An 18,247-nucleotide genomic window follows, 5' to 3' on the forward strand; every position below is an offset into this window, starting at 1 on the left:
TCTCCTTTCGGGCATTCAGGAACACATCTCTTCGTAGTACACTTATGCAATGAATCTATGGTCCTACATATCACGCTGTGGCGTGCCGGAACGGCTTGCATTGCGCTGTGCCAAGTGTCCTGTGTCGGCGAGATTAACACGGCTAGAGTTCCGGCTGAGTATTCGCTCCCCTCCAGGTCCAGCGGAGGGCGTGAGCGTCCCCGTCCGCTTCTTGTGCAGCTTGGGCTTGGGCGTCCACTCGTCATCAGCCGAGCTGCTCGAGTCCTGGAACATGGACATGGGGGGATCGTTCCACCCGGCTTCTGCGCCTGGGTTGTAGCTCGTTGTGCGCGGGCGTGGAGGTCTTGGCGTTGAGGCAACAGAGCTGGACGCGCCGCTCCCCGGCGTGCCAGGATAGGAGGGGTACGAGGTGACATCGAGCATCGAGGCGGTGCGGTTTCCGCGCGGACTTGTCGGCTGGCTCGCGCTCAATGCCTGCCAGCTCGAAGCGGTGCCGGAAGCGTTGAACGGGCCAGAGGAGAGGGGCATGCTCGCGTGTCGGAGCAGCGGCGAGCGGTGTGGCGCGTTACGCTTGCGGCGCAGCGGCCACCACCGGCGGCGCTTCATGGACGAGGCCCCGCCGTCGCCTTCTTCCACGTACAAATCGGCCGAGTCTGGCGGACAGAGGCGCGCGAGGCCGGGGATTGAGGAAAAGAAGGAAAGGGAGCTGAAGGGCAGAACCTTGCGGCGGCGGCTGCGACGCCCGAGCATGTGTAGCAGCCCAAAGAGGACGACGAATGCGAGTAGCGCGTACGCGACGAGCAAAAACGGCGGGAGGTCCGCGAGGTGTGCTTTTGCAGCACTCAGCGGCGCCCACCGCCCAGCGGGCAGGGCGGACACCGCCTTGCTCGCCTCGATGACGACTTTGCCGAGCGTCCATGAGATGGCGGTGTTGCGCACCGTGTCCATGCTCTGGAAGAGGCCCTTCTGCCGCGCGCGAAACTCGGCCTCGGCGTTCGTGCCCCCCATCCCGCCCAGCGTCGCGTTCCCGCCCTTGTCGGTCAGGCGCGGGACACCGATGCCGTCGTGCAGCACGTTGCTGATCCACGCGCCCTTGAAGCATTGCATCTGCAAGCGGGCGAGATCGACATCGGCCCACCCCTCCGCGCTCTGGACTTTGGCCTCGATCGTCCCCCAGTCCTGAGCACAGAAGTCGCCCATTCCCCGCTCCCACTCTGCCCAGTCCCATACGCCACCCAGCCCCAGCACTTGGTGCGCGGTGTACCAGTATTCGGAGATGCCGATGAAGCCGCGCTGATCGGCGCGTGAGAAGTCGATGCGGGGTGTAGGCATCCCCCCAAACAGGCAGTGGGCCGCGCCGCACGGCTCGTCGTGCAGCAGCAAAGGCTTGAGCGCATGCAAGCATTGCGTAAAGTCACCGGTGCCCAGAAACGCGGGGTGCTGTTCCGTGGCCGCAATTGTGAGGTTGTTGGGGAGACAGGCATCGTAGATCACTTCAGGCTTGAATGGCAGCGCCGACCACTCCTTGACTGCAGCCTCGACGTAGCGCTCACGCACGCGATTTGTGCCGAAGCCAAGCCACGATGCTGCGAAGACCGGCCACTCAACGAGCTCGCCGCTGAGAAGACGTAGCGAAATAGTAGCTAGTTGGTTGGCGGGGAAGCGTGACTGGCTTAGTTCCTCGGTTGAAGGCGAGAAAGCCAACTGCGTGCTCGCCCCGCCCATGTCGAGGAAGCCGAACGTCGGTGAATGGTGATGCACGTCGACGGGCGTCACTGCGTCGGTGGCACTACTCCCATCGGGGGCAGATGCGAGACTGGGTAAGGGGAGGAGGTGGTCGTGCTCTGTCTCAGAGTCCGCATGTGCGAGTTCTGGCGCGTGCCCGAAACCATCCATGAGGTAGTTGACGGCCACCCAGCCCCAGATACCTTCCTCCTCGCCGCTGATGACGCGCACACTATCGCCGCACGGCCCTGCCGCCGACGGTCCATCCAACGTAAATGGGTAATCGCGCCTGAGAGTGCTGCACGTCTCCGCGAGGATGGCTTCCTGCGCTTCCTTACTCAAGAGCCGCATCCCCGCCGTGGCGAGAACGTATATTGGCGTGCGCCCGCGCTGGCTCGGGGGGATATGTTCAAGGGCGTGGGCCATTAGAGGGGCCAGGTATCCCGGAATATCTTCTGGCGCGACAGTAGAGATGCCTTGTCTCAGCGGGGCCGTGGATGAACAACGTACCTGGCTCAACGCGCTTGACCCACTCGTCCCCCCTCACGCCCTTGCCGACACGCACGAGCCGGCGCAGAGCGCGCCGTTCCATCTCCTCGGCGCTCGCCTTGCTGTTATCCTTCCGCTTGAGGTGGTCCCACCACCACCATCGCGATGGCATTCCGTCGCCCAGACCGGCCTTGCGTGCTGCGCGCACCTCGCCGAGAATCTCATCGCGCTCGAGCCCGGGGTCGCGCCACGAGTAGATTTGGAGGCGCGAGCCTGAGGAACCGGCGTCGACGACGAGCGCATAGTGCGTCGAGGATGCGTCTACGGACGGCGCCATTCGCTACCGGGGGTGTAGTGGGTGGAGGTTGAAGCGGAATTCGAGGGCTTCGGTGCCCGTAAGGTGGAGGGTGATGCCGAGTGTATGAACAGTTAACGGAAAGTCATGTGAGACGGGGTTGAGGTGGCGAACACCGCGGTGGGTAGGAGACTAATTCGAGTAGTTGGAAACAGGAAGAGGATAGATGGGTAGATGTGAGAGGATTGTTGATGAGAGAGACACGATAGCCCACGGCGATTTCAGGTTGTCGATTGGCGTGCCGACTCTACGAGCTGAGACACTGTCGGTCCCGCTGAGCATGCGCGCGAGTGCCTCGCCTCCCTCACACTTTATGCAGGCACTCAGCCACAATACGTAGGTTTACGTCCCACCTTTTCATCATCTTAATCGCCTTTGACGTCTGGTTCTTCGAAGACGAGCGCGCTGGAATGCCAAGACAGCACTTCCACATCGGCATCATAGAACATGACGGAGGGTCAGCACAGCAGAAAGCCGATCCGCAAGTCCTTCCCGCGACTACATCGTCGTCATCGTGGTCCATCTAATCTGCGCCGACGGGGCTGGTGTACCGCGCAGGAGAAGAGGCGTATCACATTCTGACCCGACTGGGCGGATCATACTGGGGTGACCGTCGAGCGAGGATCGCCAAAGTTGATTTACTGTTTACGGCACAAAAGAAGATGCTCGCACGCTGAGTCGAACAGCGGTTAGCTCGGGTTGAGACTTTCAGCCACAACGAACTGTGATAACCACCTACACTATACGAGCTTTTAACGGTGGTGATAGCCTGAATTGTTGGCCTTCATAAACCGCTCAAGAATTAGGCACGAACACTAGGTCTCCACGAGCCTAATGCATGGCTCTGCCCGCCTAGTAACCAACGGAGTTTTCCAGTGTGGCACACGCGATCCGCGAGATTTCGGAGACGTCCTTTTCCACCACCGCGACCATTGCAGCCCTCAACACCATCGACAACCATGAGCGTGCGTATCGACGCGGCGCGCGCGGGTGCTCGGACACGGACTCAGACTGCCGACATTTCCCTTTCCCCATGCGCCACTTTCTCCCCCTCTCCGCCCCGTCGTCCATCCGTCCGCGCGCCCCTCCCGAAATTCGGACATACTGACGCCAGGCTCCCAGGACCGTCCTCCGCGCCCTCCGCGCTTCGTCCAGCCGCGCCGCGTACCGCGCACCCGCGAGGGCATTTTCGTCTACGCGCATCGCGCGGGAGGAGGCGGCCCCTGCAGCTGTGTCGCCCAAGATTGCGTCGATTGTGGACTCCGTCGAGGGGCTCACCCTCCTCGAGGTCTCGGAGCTTGTGTCTGCCCTCAAGGTGTGTTAGCTGTGGCGCTGAAGAAGGCCGGGGAGCTGCCGAGTTGGTCTGCGTCTGCGCATGACGCGCACTTGTCGCAGCGCGTAAGGGATAAGTGGCCACGGCAAGGAGCTTTGGCGAGTGGCAGGGCGTATTGGGAGGTGAAGCGGATGCGGAACGGCGAGGCATGATCCTCGTCGCCGCCAAGCCAACAGCGCTTTCCTTCCTGTCACTCCCATACCGATGTTGCCGGCCCGTACGTCTGCCTACATATCTCGAGCTCTCGTAGCTTCAACTGTTTCTCGCTCAGCCCGGCACGCCAAGTCGACGTCGCATCGCTAACCCTAGACCCGCCTCAACATCACTGAGGTTGCGCTCCCCGCTGCGTCTGCTGCACCAGCGGCCGCGGCCGCTGCCGACGCTGGGGAGGCGCCTGCCGCCGAGGAGAAGCCGAAGGAGAAGACTATCTTCACGCTGAAGCTTGAGAAGATCGACGCGGCCGCCAAGGCTAAGATCATCCGCGAGGTCAAGGCGATCATGCCAAACATGAACCTTGTTGAGGTGAGTGCCGATGGTGCAGGAGGTCTGAGGGGCCGGTGTGCCGAGATGTCGACAAGATCGGCCCAACTTCTAGTTGTCACCGCGCCCTTGCTTTGTGCCTGGCTCCATGACCCGCGCTCACGTCCAGGCGAAGAAGTTTGTCGAGTCGGTGCCGCAGACCCTCAAGGAGAACGTGCCCAAGGAGGAGGCCGAGAAGCTTATGAAGACGCTGCAGGACCTTGGCGCGACCGTCTCCATGTCCTAGGCTTAGGGTAGATATTGCATGCACACATCCAGCTCCCCGGAATGGGTGACGCCGCGAAGGTGCAGGCGCGCCTGCCGCTTTGGCCCTTGGTCCTCTCTAATTTCTAATGTTATATCTCCCTACGCGACGCGGTTCCGCGCACCCTTGCCTTCGAGGTAGTCTACTACTATGCCGATGGCAGCATCGCAGCCTCGCTGCGTCGTCTCGTCTGTCGACCCGCCGAGGTGGGGGAGGATCACCACATTTGGTGCATCGCGCAGTCGTCCCAGGTTCGCCCCAAAAGCAGGCTCCGTGGCCATGACGTCGAGTCCCGCACCCCATACGCCGCCTTCACGCTGCAGTGCATCCGCGAGCGCGTCCTCGTCCACCATGCCCCCGCGTGCCGTGTTGAGGAGCACTGAGCCATCCTTCATGCGCGCGAGCTGGGGTGCCCCGATCATATTGCGCGTCTGGGCTGTGAGAGGGCAGTGGAGCGAGACGACGTCGGCCTGCTCAAGCAGCTCGTCTAGAGTAGCGATGCGGGTGAAGGGAATAGGCTCAAAGCCAGCATCTTGCTCGGTCCATCGCTCAGGCGGACTGGTGGGCGAGTACACCAGGATGCGACAGTTGAAGGCGAGGAACAGCTTGGCGGCGAGATAGGCAATGTTCCCCATGCCAACTAAACCCACCGTCTTGCCACTCAGGCCTGGCGACAGCGCGCGGATAGAGGGGATGCACTCGCCGTCTCGAATGCGCGGCCAGAGCTCCGTGACTCGTCGCAACACGGCCAACGCCAGTGCGAGTGTGAGCTCCGCTACGGAGCCGGCATTTCCTCCAGGCATGTTCGTTACGACAACCCCCATATCCCGGCACGCTGCGGTATCGATCGCGTCGTACCCCGTCCCGTTGCGAGCAATAATCTTAAGGCGGCGCGCGGAGCGGATGTCATGCGCGTTCATGGGTCCGACACGAATCACTAACGTCAGACCTAAGGAGTAGGAGCCACATACACGCCACATCCGCCGCCTCAATACACGCTTCTCGGCTCCATCCGTCCACGCCTGGGCGGACAACGCGGCCGAATGTCTTCTCCGCCAGTGCCTCCGATTTTGGATGCAGAGGTGTCGGGATGTATACTGTCGCCTCGGCAGGCGATACGTCGATTGGCTTGAGCCTCTCCGTTGGGAAGTCTTGGGTCATGGCGGAGTAGGTGGAGACAAGGTGAGGGAGTTGGAAGTGGGCGAGGATACCGGCCCGGCCGTCAGTCGGCCGTCTCCGACGCTGCAGCAGATTGACTCCTAATCATGGTTACCTTCGCAGGTTTGTTCATCACTTCGCCGCCGCACATCGACGCTTACATTGCGAATACCTACCCAAGCTTGTTTGTCAGGCTTCTACTTCAATCTAGATTCTACGAATGCTTGTCGTCGCGGAACTGAGACAGCCATTCTTGCACGAAGAGTATCTCGAAGTTGTGCACATTGCGGATTGCCGGGGGCTCGAGGTCATGGTTTTCCAAACCGTTCTGCTGTCAAACAACCTCATGTGGCCGGAGCCTACCTCATCCCAGTGGTGCACCCCGTCCTCGATCAGATGAAGAGGCTTGTCAACGGACGATTTGCGCTTGGGCACGATGTCGGCCTGCGGCGTCTTTCATTAGTACTCCATGTCACACTAGTCAATTTGCCGAAGCCCCTCCATGCCCGACCAGTTGCGCGGAAAACGTGGCTAGCACTTACCATGGTGCGCCAAGGGTCAGCTTCTCCGTCGATGTAGGCCAGCCGGTGGGCCTCCAGCTCATAGTCACCCCGCGCATTGACGTCCGTCACATTCGGCCAGTTGGGAACCGCAAAGTACTTGCCGGGCGGATACGCTTGCTTGCAAATGTTGGAAGTGTACTCAAGCGTGACGTGCTTGGATAGAATAGACGGACCATCCTTAGGTGCCGGCATAAAGTACCCCCACTGCGTGCAGACTGGGATCAGCGAGCACAAGGTGATACGTACCCTGGAAGAGCCAGAGGCGCCAAGTCTGGTCGAGGTCGTCAACCTCAAACTTGGTGTCATTGTGTGTCCCGAAGCACTACTGATCAGCTAGGCAATGGGGCAGCGGCTCACGTCAACTGCATCTGTGGGGCAGTACGCGACGACATGCTCTCGGATGTACTTGGCGTAGTTCATAACGGCAGGTGCGCTGGTGTCAGCAATCGAGACATATGTAGGCCGAGATCTCACATCTTGAGCAATCCAATACGGCCACCATGGCCTCCGCTCGTGAGTGCATCACAGAACACGTCCCAGCCGTTGCTGCTGACCTCCGGGTTCCAATTTCGCGCCTGCCAATAACCTTGTGTTAGAAAGCTCAAGACCGGACTTACCTAGAGGAGACTGGAGCACGCCGCCAAAATCATCATTCTCGAGCTCAGCCACACCAAACAGGCCCTTCAGCAACGATGGGACGGGGTGAGGGAGCTCCAGTAACGTGTCAATAATGCGAATCGCACTTTGCAACGTGGAAATACACTTCTGGTCTGCGTACTTCTGGATTGGATCGAAGTACTCGGCCATGTTGATCTGTGCGTGGGTCACCGCTGCTGTTAGTTGGCTACCACTTCCACACCCACCGCTGCTGGCAATTGCTCCCCACACCAGATCCGGATATTCCTTGCGCATGAAGGCCGCACGCGCCCCAGCGTACGAGCCTCCATAGTAGATCCACGGCGTATGCTTAGGCTTGAGCGCATCGGCCTCAAGAGCAAGGCGCTTAGGTGGTTGAAAGTTGCGAATGAACTGACGTTAGATTCCATGTCTGTTCATGAGTGCCAGCTGGCAGACGTACGTTGGCAGAGTCTTCAAGACTGTCGGCGTTGTTCAGAAAGCGGAGGTCGTCGGTTGAGAATGACTTGACTGGCACAGACTCCCCGTAGTATCTCAGGTTAACGTCAGCGGTCTCCATGGCAGACCTACCGGTGCTCGAGGACGATGCCCAGCCCTCCGGTGGCGTTGGAAAGGATTTGCAAGATGCCAGACTCCAGGAAGGGAAGACTAGATCAGCTCACATGTTTGCACACAGCTTACCGGTCAGCGCCGTCAGTCTCCCCCCCATCGAGCAGGAATACGGGCCCACCGGGCTTGTAGTACTGGTCGTCGAGCCAGTAGCGCTGGCAGAATGAACCGTTAACCTCGCCTGAATGCGATATGCGCTGATCGAAACAGTGTGCCTTGTATTTAGGCTCTGCAAATGTTGTCTGAACATTACTCTCAGCGAAGAGAGAGCTGGGGTTAGTGACATACAGCAAGAGGAGACCAGCAACCCACTCCGACTTCTCCTGCGCCCTCAGCGCTTGCCAAAGCCCAATCTGCGGTCGCCCAGTCTTCAGCAGGCGATGGCTGGTCGCTGCGTCGAGCGCCAAAACAGGCGCCGTTCCCAAAAGGCTGAGCAGCAAAATGCTCAGCATTGTGAGCTACGTAAGGGTGCGGATGATGAGAAGTGCAACGTCTACCAGCACATGTCGGCTGCACACAAGGTCAAGCCTCTCGGGGTTAGCCGATGACGCACGCGGAACGGATTACAATCACATTGTTATATGGTTATTATCAAGGGTAATACGCACGTGGCCCGTCAATATTCACCCTGTCCTCACCATATTTTGAAAGCCGCCTCCACTCTCGACTTCCACTCTCCAGCGATCGTCTTCTCAACAACACAACATGGCCGACGTTGTAATGGAGGCAAGCCCGCCCACGCAGACGCGCCGCGAGCACCTCGCCAAGACTTTTGAGGCTTACCGTGCTGAGCTGGATGCCTACGTGAGCTTGCTCTTGTTGTCGCTGACCGCAGAATGAACGTCGAGAACAGGTTATCATCCTGAGTCGCGCTATCACTCAGCTCTCTAAGAAGCTCATTTTCCACCTGCATCGTGGTGCGACTGGAAGCGATTCCGCGCGCGCAAAGAATCTCAAGGAGGCCCGTGTTAAGGAGCGCACAATCCATAAGAACTTCGTCGCGGTCGCCACTGAGCTCGCGGCTGCCGAGGCTGACCCGGAGGCGACGACTGCGAACTTTTGGAAGTTCAGCCGTCAGGTGTAAGTGAAAACGCGGGAAGTAGCCAACTAGTGCTTCACGTGCCAACGCGGTTGCATCAGCTGCGCTCCCCAGGTTAAGTCCTCAACTTGCTGGCAGCTCCCGGGAGGTCCATGTTGACGGCAGTTCCGCGGGTCTTGAGGAGTACATTGAGGCGTACTCGTTCCTCTACTATCTCGAGACGGGCGACCTCGTTTCACTCCCTCAGCTGCAGAAGGCGCTTATATCGGACGACACTGGTGATAGCGTAAGCGGGAAGACAGGCTGTACTCACCACAGCTCGTGGTCATCACACCAGAGGACTACATCCTGGGCATGTCGGACCTTACTGGCGAGCTGATGCGCTACGCGACGAACGGTGAGCGAAGGCTGAGCGCTATTATCTGCGCGCACCTCTCGGCGAAAGGCGTGGTTCTCCGCCCATAGGTGTGCACCCCAGCTGCATGGCTCCACAATTTGCGACTAGGGGCGATACGCTCAGGCAGCGGCGACAACCGCCCGTGTTCACTCCGGCTAACACCAGCGCTCAGCACGGGCGATCACAACACGCCCCTCGCCGTCTGTAACTTTGTCCGGGTGGTAAAGACTTGTGCGTAATTGGCTTTCGTGACTGACGCAGTGTTCGACGGTATCTCCCCGTCCATGCTCTACAAGCTCAGCAAGAAGCAGGAGGAGACGACACGCTCCCTTGAGAAGATCGAGAAGGGTGGGTCCTTGCGGTGCGGATATCTGACAAATTGTGTGCTATGCCCTGCGGCTGCGCCTCATCGAGTATGGCGACAAGCCCGAGGTGTTGGCTGCCATGGCCAAGCGCGCTCTCGAGGACAGTATGACGAGCGGGGGGAGTGGAGCCGAGCGAGACGCGTAATATGTTGTACTTGTGCATTGCATGGGCCGATGTGTGACACGATGAGGGCCAGTTAGACCAAGTCAAGTTATGCCATGCTGAAGAGCTTGGCGTGTACGCAGCCTGAAGTCAGGCACGTGACGCGGAGGATGATCGGATGATCGACGCCACGTCTTTCCGGGCTTTAAATATCGGCCTTCGATCCACTCTCTCTTCACCCCACCACTCACTCATCATGTCCTCTACGCCCCTCTACACCAGCGACAAGCCCGTTTTTGACAAGGAGAAGATCACCGTCATCTTCGTCCTCGGCGGGCCTGGCGCTGGCAAGGGCACCCAGTGCGACCTTATGGTTCGCGACTACGGCTTCAAGCACCTGTCCGGTTTGTCTCGGATCACAACTCGACTGACGCGCAGCGGGTGACCTTCTCCGTGAGGAGCAGGACAGGCCCGGGTCTAAGTACGGTGACCTGATCCGTGGGTGCATCAAGGAGGGCCTCATTGTGCCCCTCGAGGTCACCATCAAGGTGAGCCAATGCCGAGGCGCGGATTGCCTTCCTCAGCTCGTCTAATATGAGCTGGGGGACAGCGTCAGAGAAGAAAAGGGCTGACATAAACAACCGGACATTGCTGACTCCAGCTTATTGAGAACGCCATGACAGCGACGCTGGCAAACCCGCCTTCCGGGGAGGGTTGGGTCAACGGCAAGGGCCGCTTCTTGATCGACGGCTTCCCGCGCAAGATGGACCAGGCGCTTATGTTCGACAAGGCGGTGAGTAGGCCGTGAAGGGCGCACGATACGGGTGTATTCCATCCCGTTACGCTCGGCGATACGCGCGTTGCTTATGAGCTCCACTCCGACCCTTGCTGTGCTCGAGCTCAGCTGACCCTAGGTTGTCGACTCATCGCTCGTCCTCTTCATCAACACCACCGAGGAGGTCATGCGTGACCGCATCAAGGAGCGCTCCAAGACTTCTGGCCGCGCCGACGACAACGAGGAGTCGCTTAAGAAGCGCTTTGTGACATACCGCGAGACTTCTTATCCCGTCATCGAATACTACATTGAGAAGGGCAAGTGTGTGGACATCAACTCCACGCCCGCCGTCGAGGAAGTATACACTCAGATCAAGGAGACTCTGAAGGAGCGCATGCCCTACCTCTGATAGAGAACAACCCTAATAGCTCACGGGGATGCATGAAGCATTCTACCGGATATTGTGACAATGCAATGCTGATAATGTGTGATTAATCGATGTCCATGCCCGTTGCGAGCCGCTCGCGGCCCTCCTTGTACGCGGACTCGAAGAGTAAGGGCTTGCGCTTGGCGAGGAATGGTGCGGGTGTAACAATCGAAGCGCTGGTGTCAGCAGGGCCAATGGGAGGAACTCACAGAGAGGTGCCGCAGCCTGGCGCAGGTGTGCCCATGATAATGCATTCCGAAACGCCCTCGATCTCGTCGACCTTGGAGAAGAGAGAGGCGTCGAAGAGGTGATCCGTCGTCTTTTCGAATGAGGCCAGCATGAGCACCGAGTCCTTCATCTTCTGGACACCGAAGCGCGTAATGCCCAGCACCTCGCCCTTGTACGTCATGACATCGCCGAGGAGCATGACGTGACGCGGGTCGATGTTCATGCCGTGCGACCTCATAGTCGTCTGAATCTCCTCGTAGATGGTCTGCCTCGCCGCCTCGATGCCGAGAACCTTGGCTGTCTCCATGACGTGATTAGTCTTGGTGTTGATACCGTCGACGCCATCCATGCCCATGACTTCGCTCAGGCCATAGCCGGTGACCAAGAGTTGCAGCCTTTCCTTGTCTTTCTCATCCTTGGTGATAACGGAGCGGTCAATCTCTGGAAGACCCTTGACCTGTACGCTGGGGATAGCGCGTTTGAGGTATTTGAGGCGCTCGTAAACACCCGTGAACTTGTCCTTGTCGGACGGGTCGTTGATGTAGATCTTGATGCGCGCCTTCCTCGAGTTGATGGTGACATCGCTGTCGCGGATCTTGAGCTTGGGCGCAAGCGTGAGGGAGTGCTTTATGCTGTCCAAAGTAATCTCGAGCTGCAGCTTGGAAATCGCGTCCATGTCGACGTGAACTTCGATGAAAGCGCCAGCACCCGTCCACGCCTCCTCGATGATCGACGCGATCTCTCCAAGCGTTGTCCGCTCAATACGTCCCTTGACAATACGCGCAACCGACTCGTCGCGGTACTGCTCGAGCTGAACGGTGATGATCGGGGTCGAGATGATCTTCGCGGCGTTGATGATCTCCTTGATACGCGGGACACCGAGGGTTACGTTCATCGATGCGACACCAGCGAAGTGGAACGTCTTCAAGGTCATCTGCGTACCAGGTTCACCAATCGACTGAGCACCGACAGCGCCCACGGTCGATCCGGGTTCAATCTTGGCCAGCAGATAGCGCGTACGGCAATTCTCGAGGAACTGCAAGAGTTGCGAACGCGTCACAGAGAACGAGTTATCCAAAACACGCTGAACGTCGGGGTCATGTGAGATCAAGAAGTCCTCGTATTCCTCGGCGGCATCCCTGGAGTCGGCGGCGGGAACGCCGCGACGCTCGCGCTGCTCGGCCATCTTCTTGGCAATCTTGTCGTTGATAAAGTTATAGGTGTTCTCGCGGAACTTGACGTGCACTTGCTGCCACTCTTGAGGGACGATCACTCCCTTCTTCTTCCGTCCAGCATGAAGCTCAGGGTAAATGTAGCGGGCAATCTCCTCAACTTGGTATGGATAGAGTTTGACGTCGTCCTTTGGCGCGGTGGCCATGGCGTGTTGCCAGCTACGCACGTACTCGACGGGCGTCGCGTCACCCTCGAGGCAGGCTGGGTCAAGTGAATCGTCTCCGTACTCGAACTGTACGACGGTGCCAACAGAGTTGCGCACCGAAAGATCGTACTGTGCGGACAGATCCTCGAGCGACTTCATTAGACGACGTGCCATGTAGCCCGTCTCAGCCGTCTTGACTGCCGTATCGACGAGACCCTCGCGACCGGAAATGGCGTGGAAAAGGAACTCGGCTGGTGACAGACCGGAGAAGAACGAGTTACGAACGAAGCCCTTGGCTGGCGGGTCGATACTCTTCTTCTTGAAGTGAGGCAGAGAGCGGTCCTGGAAACCATTGGCGACACGTTTACCGGCGATAATTTGCTGTCCGACAAGAGCGACCATCTGGGCAACGTTGATGAGCGAACCTTTGGAGCCACAGGTGGCCATAATTAGCGGAGCATTGGCGCGCGACAACTCGCGCTTGCAAATATCACCGACGTTGGCACGCGTATCGGACAGCGTGGCGGAAATGGTGCTTTCCAGCGTAGTCTCTTGGTCACATCCGGGCATGTTCTGCAGCTTGCCGCGCTTAGCAAGCTCGATGTTGTCGTCACACTCCTTGTACGCCTTCTCCACTAAGCTGTCTTTGCTCTGTTGCAGGACAGGGCCGGGAATGACGTCGTTGATGCCCAGCGAGAATCCTTGGTTCGCAAGCCAGCGGGCTGACAGCTTCGCCAGCCTCGTCATGGCCATCGCTGCCTCGTTGCTACCGTAGTCACGCAGAATGACGCCGAACACGGAGTTCTTCTTGCCATCACCGACTGTGTTCTTGTCAAATACTCCGCACATTATTTCGGAGTTGCGAATGACGAGGTAGCCGTCGTTGGGGGCCATGTCCAGGGGGAAGTTATACTCTTTGCGCGGTTCAACCAGCGTGCGGCACTTTGCCTCGAGATTGACAAGCACCTTGGAGTTGCTATTCGGGCGCATGAGAAGGTTGTAGACTTGTTTGCCGGTCCATAGCCTCTGCGGCTTCCAAATAGTGGGTGGAGGAAGTTCGATAGGGATGTTGGCATCCCCCAAGTAGGAAACGATCTGGGTGAACTGCTGGCGGTCTAGCAAGCGGTCGCGCTTGGAAAGTAAGTATGAGGCCGTGATGAAGTCCTGGATGGCGGCAACGATAGGCTCGCCGTTACGCGGTGTAACCAGATTCTTCTTAACCGACATGAGCTCGAGGGCCTCTGTACGCGCTTCTTCCGTCTGCGGGACGTGAAGGTTCATCTCATCACCATCGAAGTCTGCGTTGTAGGGGTTGCAGACACATTCGTTGAGACGGAACGTGCGCCATGGCCGCACGCGCACGCGGTGGCACATGATAGAGATTTTGTGAAGTGATGGCTGACGATTGAAGAGCACAATGTCTCCATCGCGAACGTGCCGGTGGACGATGTCGCCGACGCGCAGATTGCGAGCCATTTCCTTCCGCCGCTCGATATCCTTGAGAGGCTGTAAGGACCGACGAGGATATGGCCCGCGTCCTGTTTCGATGACATTTGCGCCTGGGTGCAACTTGGCGCCGTTGACCACGCACTGCCGCATCGCCTCGATGTTGTAGTCGGTTACGCGTTCTGGGTATGACAGCTTGACTGCAATCTTCTCCGGGACAGCAACCTCGTCAATTCGCAAGTTCGGATCGGGGCCGATGACAGTACGACCAGAGAAATCGACACGCTTTCCGGACAAGTTACCACGGAAACGACCCGACTTGCCCTTCAAACGTTGGACGAAGCCACGGATGGGCTTGCTGCCCGTAGTGTTGATACCAGGGGTCTGCGAGTTGATGTATAGCGCGATCATCTGACTGAGCGCATCCCAGTTCGAGATCGTCTGAGACAGGCCCTGACCCTTCTCCATAACCGAAATCAGCATGCGATTCTGATTGACGATTTCGACGAGTTTGGCTGTCAAGTCATCCTCATTGTTACCTGCTTCCGATGCAACAGAAGGGCGGATAGACGGCGGGGGCACGGAGATGTACGTCCAGAGATAGTCTTCTGGGCGGCCAATATCGGGGTGCAATGCCAGCAGCTCACAGTCCTCCGCTGTAACCCGTCGGAAAAGCTCGAGCACCTTGAGTGGATTCATGTCCTCGACCGACTTGTTGAGGTGCGTCCCAATCGCCCCTTGCTCCGTGATGACTGATTTGAAGTTGGACATCCATTCCTGCTTGGCCTCAGCATTCTTGTTCGAGCGGTAGGGCTCGTGCGAAATCTTGAGCGTGCCGGACCGCTTGACGATACCATTCGGAGCGAAGCAGTAAGGACAGGTAGTCACCTTCTTGCACGAAGCAAGAACACCTTTCTGTGCACTCTGACGCTGCAGCATTTCCAGCTTCGGTCGCCGAAAGCGCTTCAGGAACGCGGCGCGTTCAACAGGAGGGAGCAGGACACGAGCACAGGTCTGTCGTTAGCTTTCTGCGTGCGGACAGCGGAATGTGTCGAGCTTACCTTGCAGATGCACTGCAACATGTTAATGGTCGGGCGGTAGTACCCAATATGGAACACGGGAAGCGCCAGCTTGACATAGCCGTAGTGGCCTACACAGTGGGTGTGGTCCTCATGGCACGTCGGGCAAGTGCCGCCTTTCTCGTTCGGGCCCTGGTGTCAACGTCACACAGTGCAGCTCTCCATCTCGTGGGACATACCATCCTGGCGTCCAGGGGACCTCCCGGAGCAGTCGTTCGTGAACCATCCTCGTGATTCTTATACAACTCTGGAATTGTAACCTCCACCTCGGAGACACGGACAATGTCTTTGGGCGCGAACGGCTGAAACTGAATCTGCTTTCTGTTGGGAGAGATTAGAGCTACTCAAGACGTTCAGACATGTTACTCACATGCGCTTAGGGGCATCCTGGGACACATATTGCTTGTCGTTCGGATCGAGTTGCACCTCGACGGTCATTGTGTACCCGGCGTGGTGGACGTCGTGGGATGTGGGCCGAGGCCGCGCCCAGGAAGACGGAGGGAACGGCGATCCACGTCAGAGGGGAGGTAGCTCGAAGGTTGACGCTGCACTATAAGTGCTTTTGGGAGGCGGGAAAGAATGAATGAAAGCAGTAGCGGAGTGGAAGAGGAGTGCGGATTGCTGGTGGCGAGTGAAACTGAGTGACTCGTTTCTGGCGCTAAAGCTTGGTGTTGCTTTCAGAAATCCTCCCACCAGAGAGACAAATTGATCCCGCACCTCCACCAGTGTCAGGCACGACATTCCACGTGGCCCTTCTTTCCACGCTGGACAGCTGACAGCTGGTGACGCCGTTCGCGCCGTTCACGCCATCTCCGATCTCCGACACAACTCTCAATCACTCAACCACCCGCTTCATATCTCAGTCTTCAAGAAAGCCACAGGCAAAAGCCCACTCTACAGGGCTCTTCCTCAACCATGTCCAGGCCAACGCTGCTTCAGTCACAGACGCAGGCGCTCCTCACCCTCCTCAACCTCAACCAGCCTCCCCCCACCGTCTCAGGCTCCTCCAACGGCCCTTTTCCCTCCCCTCGCCCCGGCACTCCCGCGTCGGGATTTGACGAGTCATCTCAGCCTCTTGTCTGGAAGGTCCTGATTCTCGATGACTTGAGCAAGGACATCCTCGCCACTAGTCTGCGGGTGCAGGACTTGCGTGAGCAGGGCGTCACCTTGCATATGTGAGCGTTTTGCACCAAGCGCAGCTGACGCTCAGGCAGCTACACGCTCAGCGGCCTCCACTTTCCGACGTTCCTGCGGTTTACTTCGTGACGCCGACACTTGCCAATATTCGACGCATCGCGGAGGTGCGTCAGCTCGATCACTACGTGAGACCTAGCTGATGCGCAGGACTTGAGCCCTCCCCTGTACTCATCGTACCACCTTTCCTTCACATCGGCTTTGCCGCGATCGCTTCTCGAGGAGCTTGCTTCGCTTATCCTCGCGAGTGATCCCACCGGTGCAGCTGGGCAGTTGATCAACTCTGTTCATGACCAATTCCTCGACTTCCTCGTTCCATCCCCTAACCTCTTCTCTCTGCTCCCAAGCCGTGTGCCTATCGACGCCAACGGACATGCGAAGAAGGCCGGCGCGCCGGAAAAGGAAGTAGACGGCAAACCCAGTTATGTTGTCCTCAACGATCCCAAGGCGGGTGAGGTTGAGATCGAAGAGGAAGTCGAGCGCATCGCCAAGGGCCTTTTCAGCGTCATCGTCACCATGGGCATCGTTCCAATCATCCGCTCCCCGCGAGGTAACGCTGCTGAGATGGTCGCCCGCAAGCTTGATGCCAAACTGCGCGACCACATCTCATCGACATCCTCGCAGCGAGGTGGAACGTCGTTTGGAGCCGACAGCCTTCAGCGTCCCCGTGAGTCACTCCGCCTTGCCTTTGCTGATTGTCCAGTTCTTGTCATCATGGACCGCAATGTTGACCTTGTTCCTATGCTCTCTCACTCTTGGACTTATCAGGCGCTTGTCCACGATGTCCTCGATATGAAGCTCAATCGTGTAACAGTAGAGTCGCCAGAGAACGGGCGACTGCAAAAGAAGTCTTACGACATCGATTCTAAGGACTTTTTCTGGGCCAAGAATGGCGGTAACCCGTTTCCGCAGGTGGCCGAGGATATTGACACGGAGCTTAATCGCTATAAGTCGGACGCGGCTGAGCTCACGCGATCAACCGGTGTCAGCGATGTCAACGACGTTTCTCAAATGTAGGTGCAGGTTGTCATTCCACTGACTGACGCTTAGTGACTTCTCCTCAAATGCCGCCAACCTCAAGACCGCGATCACGGCTCTTCCAGAGCTCACCGCGCGAAAGCATACTCTTGACACGCACATGAACATCGCGACAGCATTGTTGCAGGCGATCAAGGAGCGCAGCTTGGACAACCTGTTCCAGGTTGAGGAGTTGGCGTCCAAGATGACTAAAGCCCAGGTTCTTGCGGCGATGCGAGGTCAAACCGACGAGCCTGGACAGATTGCGCACCCTACAGCTGAGGACCAGCTCCGTCTGGCGATCATCTTCTACCTCTCTGTCCCCGACATGCCCAAGGCTGACCTGGAGGAGATCACTGGTCAACTGCTATCCGCCGGCGCCGATGTCTCCGCGCTGGAGTATGTCAAGAAAGTGCGCGAAATCACGCGCATGACGATGATGGCTTCTCAGCCGGCAGTGGCAGCCCAGCCAGTCGCCGCTGGTGGCGAGTGGACTAAAGGCTTTGGTGTGCTGGGCAACCGCGTAAGTTGCCCTGTGACATTACGAACATATCTAACCGTCAGATCACCGACCGTCTTCGCGAGGGAGGCATAACTGGCGTGAGCCTCGACAACATCATCAGCGGTGTGAAGAACTTCCTTCCCGCCAAAAAGGAGCTGACGATCACTCGACTCGTGGAGGCGCTGATGGAACCGTCGACAGCGGCAACTCAAGCCCTCCAGGACACCGACGATTACCTCCTGTTCGACCCCAAGGCGACGCGCTCGAGGAACCCTCAGTCCGGCCGCACGAGGACACAGTACCAGGAAAGTGTGGTGTTTGTTGTTGGCGGTGGTGGGTACGTTGAGTACTCGAACTTGCAAGAATGGGCATCTAGGAGTCAACGCGAGGGCGGAGGAGGCGGCAAGAGGATCACGTACGGAAGTACGGAGGTCTTGAATCCCACAAGCTTTGTCAAGGCTCTTGGGGATCTTGGCTCGAGTTCTTAGAGCGTCGTAGCGCATAAAATTCAGACTGCATGTAGAGTATTGTTTGTGAGGCATCGGATGAGCTTGAATGGGAGGACCTTGCATATCGAAGTCAAAATCAGGCACGGTAAGGGTCGCCACCACGAGGCGGGAGCTTGGACGCGTCGCGCATCTGTCG

General features: G+C 58.2%; 7 protein-coding genes across 7 annotated transcripts; 3 read left to right on the plus strand and 4 right to left on the minus strand.

Moving 5' to 3' along the window:
* Window positions 1-63: 63 nt before the first annotated feature.
* On the minus strand, window positions 64-2,551 carry COLE_01371 (uncharacterized protein; the record flags this gene model as incomplete). The annotated part of the gene is made up of 2 exons (XM_018420614.2): window positions 64-2,201; window positions 2,236-2,551. The coding sequence occupies 2 exons, from the start codon at window positions 2,549-2,551 to the stop codon at window positions 64-66; spliced, it is 2,454 nt and encodes an 817-aa protein (XP_018282945.1).
* Window positions 2,552-4,787: 2,236 nt separating this feature from the next.
* On the minus strand, window positions 4,788-5,666 carry COLE_01372 (uncharacterized protein; the record flags this gene model as incomplete). The annotated part of the gene is made up of 1 exon (XM_018424802.2): window positions 4,788-5,666. The coding sequence occupies one exon, from the start codon at window positions 5,664-5,666 to the stop codon at window positions 4,788-4,790; it is 879 nt and encodes a 292-aa protein (XP_018282943.1).
* A 392-nt stretch (window positions 5,667-6,058) lies between these two features.
* On the minus strand, window positions 6,059-8,104 carry COLE_01373 (uncharacterized protein; the record flags this gene model as incomplete). Its single annotated transcript, XM_018421497.2, has 12 exons — window positions 6,059-6,172; window positions 6,208-6,297; window positions 6,387-6,622; window positions 6,654-6,729; window positions 6,765-6,840; window positions 6,882-6,993; window positions 7,025-7,237; window positions 7,271-7,436; window positions 7,486-7,576; window positions 7,614-7,691; window positions 7,725-7,922; window positions 7,965-8,104. 12 exons carry the CDS (start codon window positions 8,102-8,104, stop codon window positions 6,059-6,061), a joined length of 1,590 nt encoding a protein of 529 aa, XP_018282942.1.
* Window positions 8,105-8,357: 253 nt separating this feature from the next.
* On the plus strand, window positions 8,358-9,598 carry COLE_01374 (uncharacterized protein; the record flags this gene model as incomplete). The annotated part of the gene is made up of 7 exons (XM_018426260.2): window positions 8,358-8,456; window positions 8,488-8,732; window positions 8,857-8,977; window positions 9,010-9,088; window positions 9,254-9,319; window positions 9,350-9,436; window positions 9,471-9,598. 7 exons carry the CDS (start codon window positions 8,358-8,360, stop codon window positions 9,596-9,598), a joined length of 825 nt encoding a protein of 274 aa, XP_018282941.1.
* Window positions 9,599-9,812: 214 nt separating this feature from the next.
* Window positions 9,813-10,740, plus strand: COLE_01375 (uncharacterized protein; the record flags this gene model as incomplete). The annotated part of the gene is made up of 4 exons (XM_018421065.2): window positions 9,813-9,960; window positions 9,995-10,104; window positions 10,218-10,349; window positions 10,471-10,740. The coding sequence occupies 4 exons, from the start codon at window positions 9,813-9,815 to the stop codon at window positions 10,738-10,740; spliced, it is 660 nt and encodes a 219-aa protein (XP_018282940.1).
* Window positions 10,741-10,822: 82 nt separating this feature from the next.
* On the minus strand, window positions 10,823-14,892 carry COLE_01376 (uncharacterized protein; the record flags this gene model as incomplete). Its single annotated transcript, XM_018421381.2, has 3 exons — window positions 10,823-10,934; window positions 10,968-14,824; window positions 14,872-14,892. The coding sequence occupies 3 exons, from the start codon at window positions 14,890-14,892 to the stop codon at window positions 10,823-10,825; spliced, it is 3,990 nt and encodes a 1,329-aa protein (XP_018282939.1).
* Window positions 14,893-15,804: 912 nt separating this feature from the next.
* COLE_01377 (uncharacterized protein) lies at window positions 15,805-18,107 on the plus strand (the record flags this gene model as incomplete). The annotated part of the gene is made up of 7 exons (XM_018421655.2): window positions 15,805-16,064; window positions 16,100-16,190; window positions 16,234-16,750; window positions 16,787-17,096; window positions 17,134-17,623; window positions 17,665-17,939; window positions 18,002-18,107. The coding sequence occupies 7 exons, from the start codon at window positions 15,805-15,807 to the stop codon at window positions 18,105-18,107; spliced, it is 2,049 nt and encodes a 682-aa protein (XP_018282938.1).
* Between the last annotated feature and the right edge of the window lie 140 nt (window positions 18,108-18,247).

Source organism: Cutaneotrichosporon oleaginosum (genome assembly GCF_008065305.1).
Source record: "Cutaneotrichosporon oleaginosum strain ATCC 20508 chromosome Unknown ATCC20508_contig01, whole genome shotgun sequence".
Classification (NCBI taxonomy): domain Eukaryota; kingdom Fungi; phylum Basidiomycota; class Tremellomycetes; order Trichosporonales; family Trichosporonaceae; genus Cutaneotrichosporon; species Cutaneotrichosporon oleaginosum.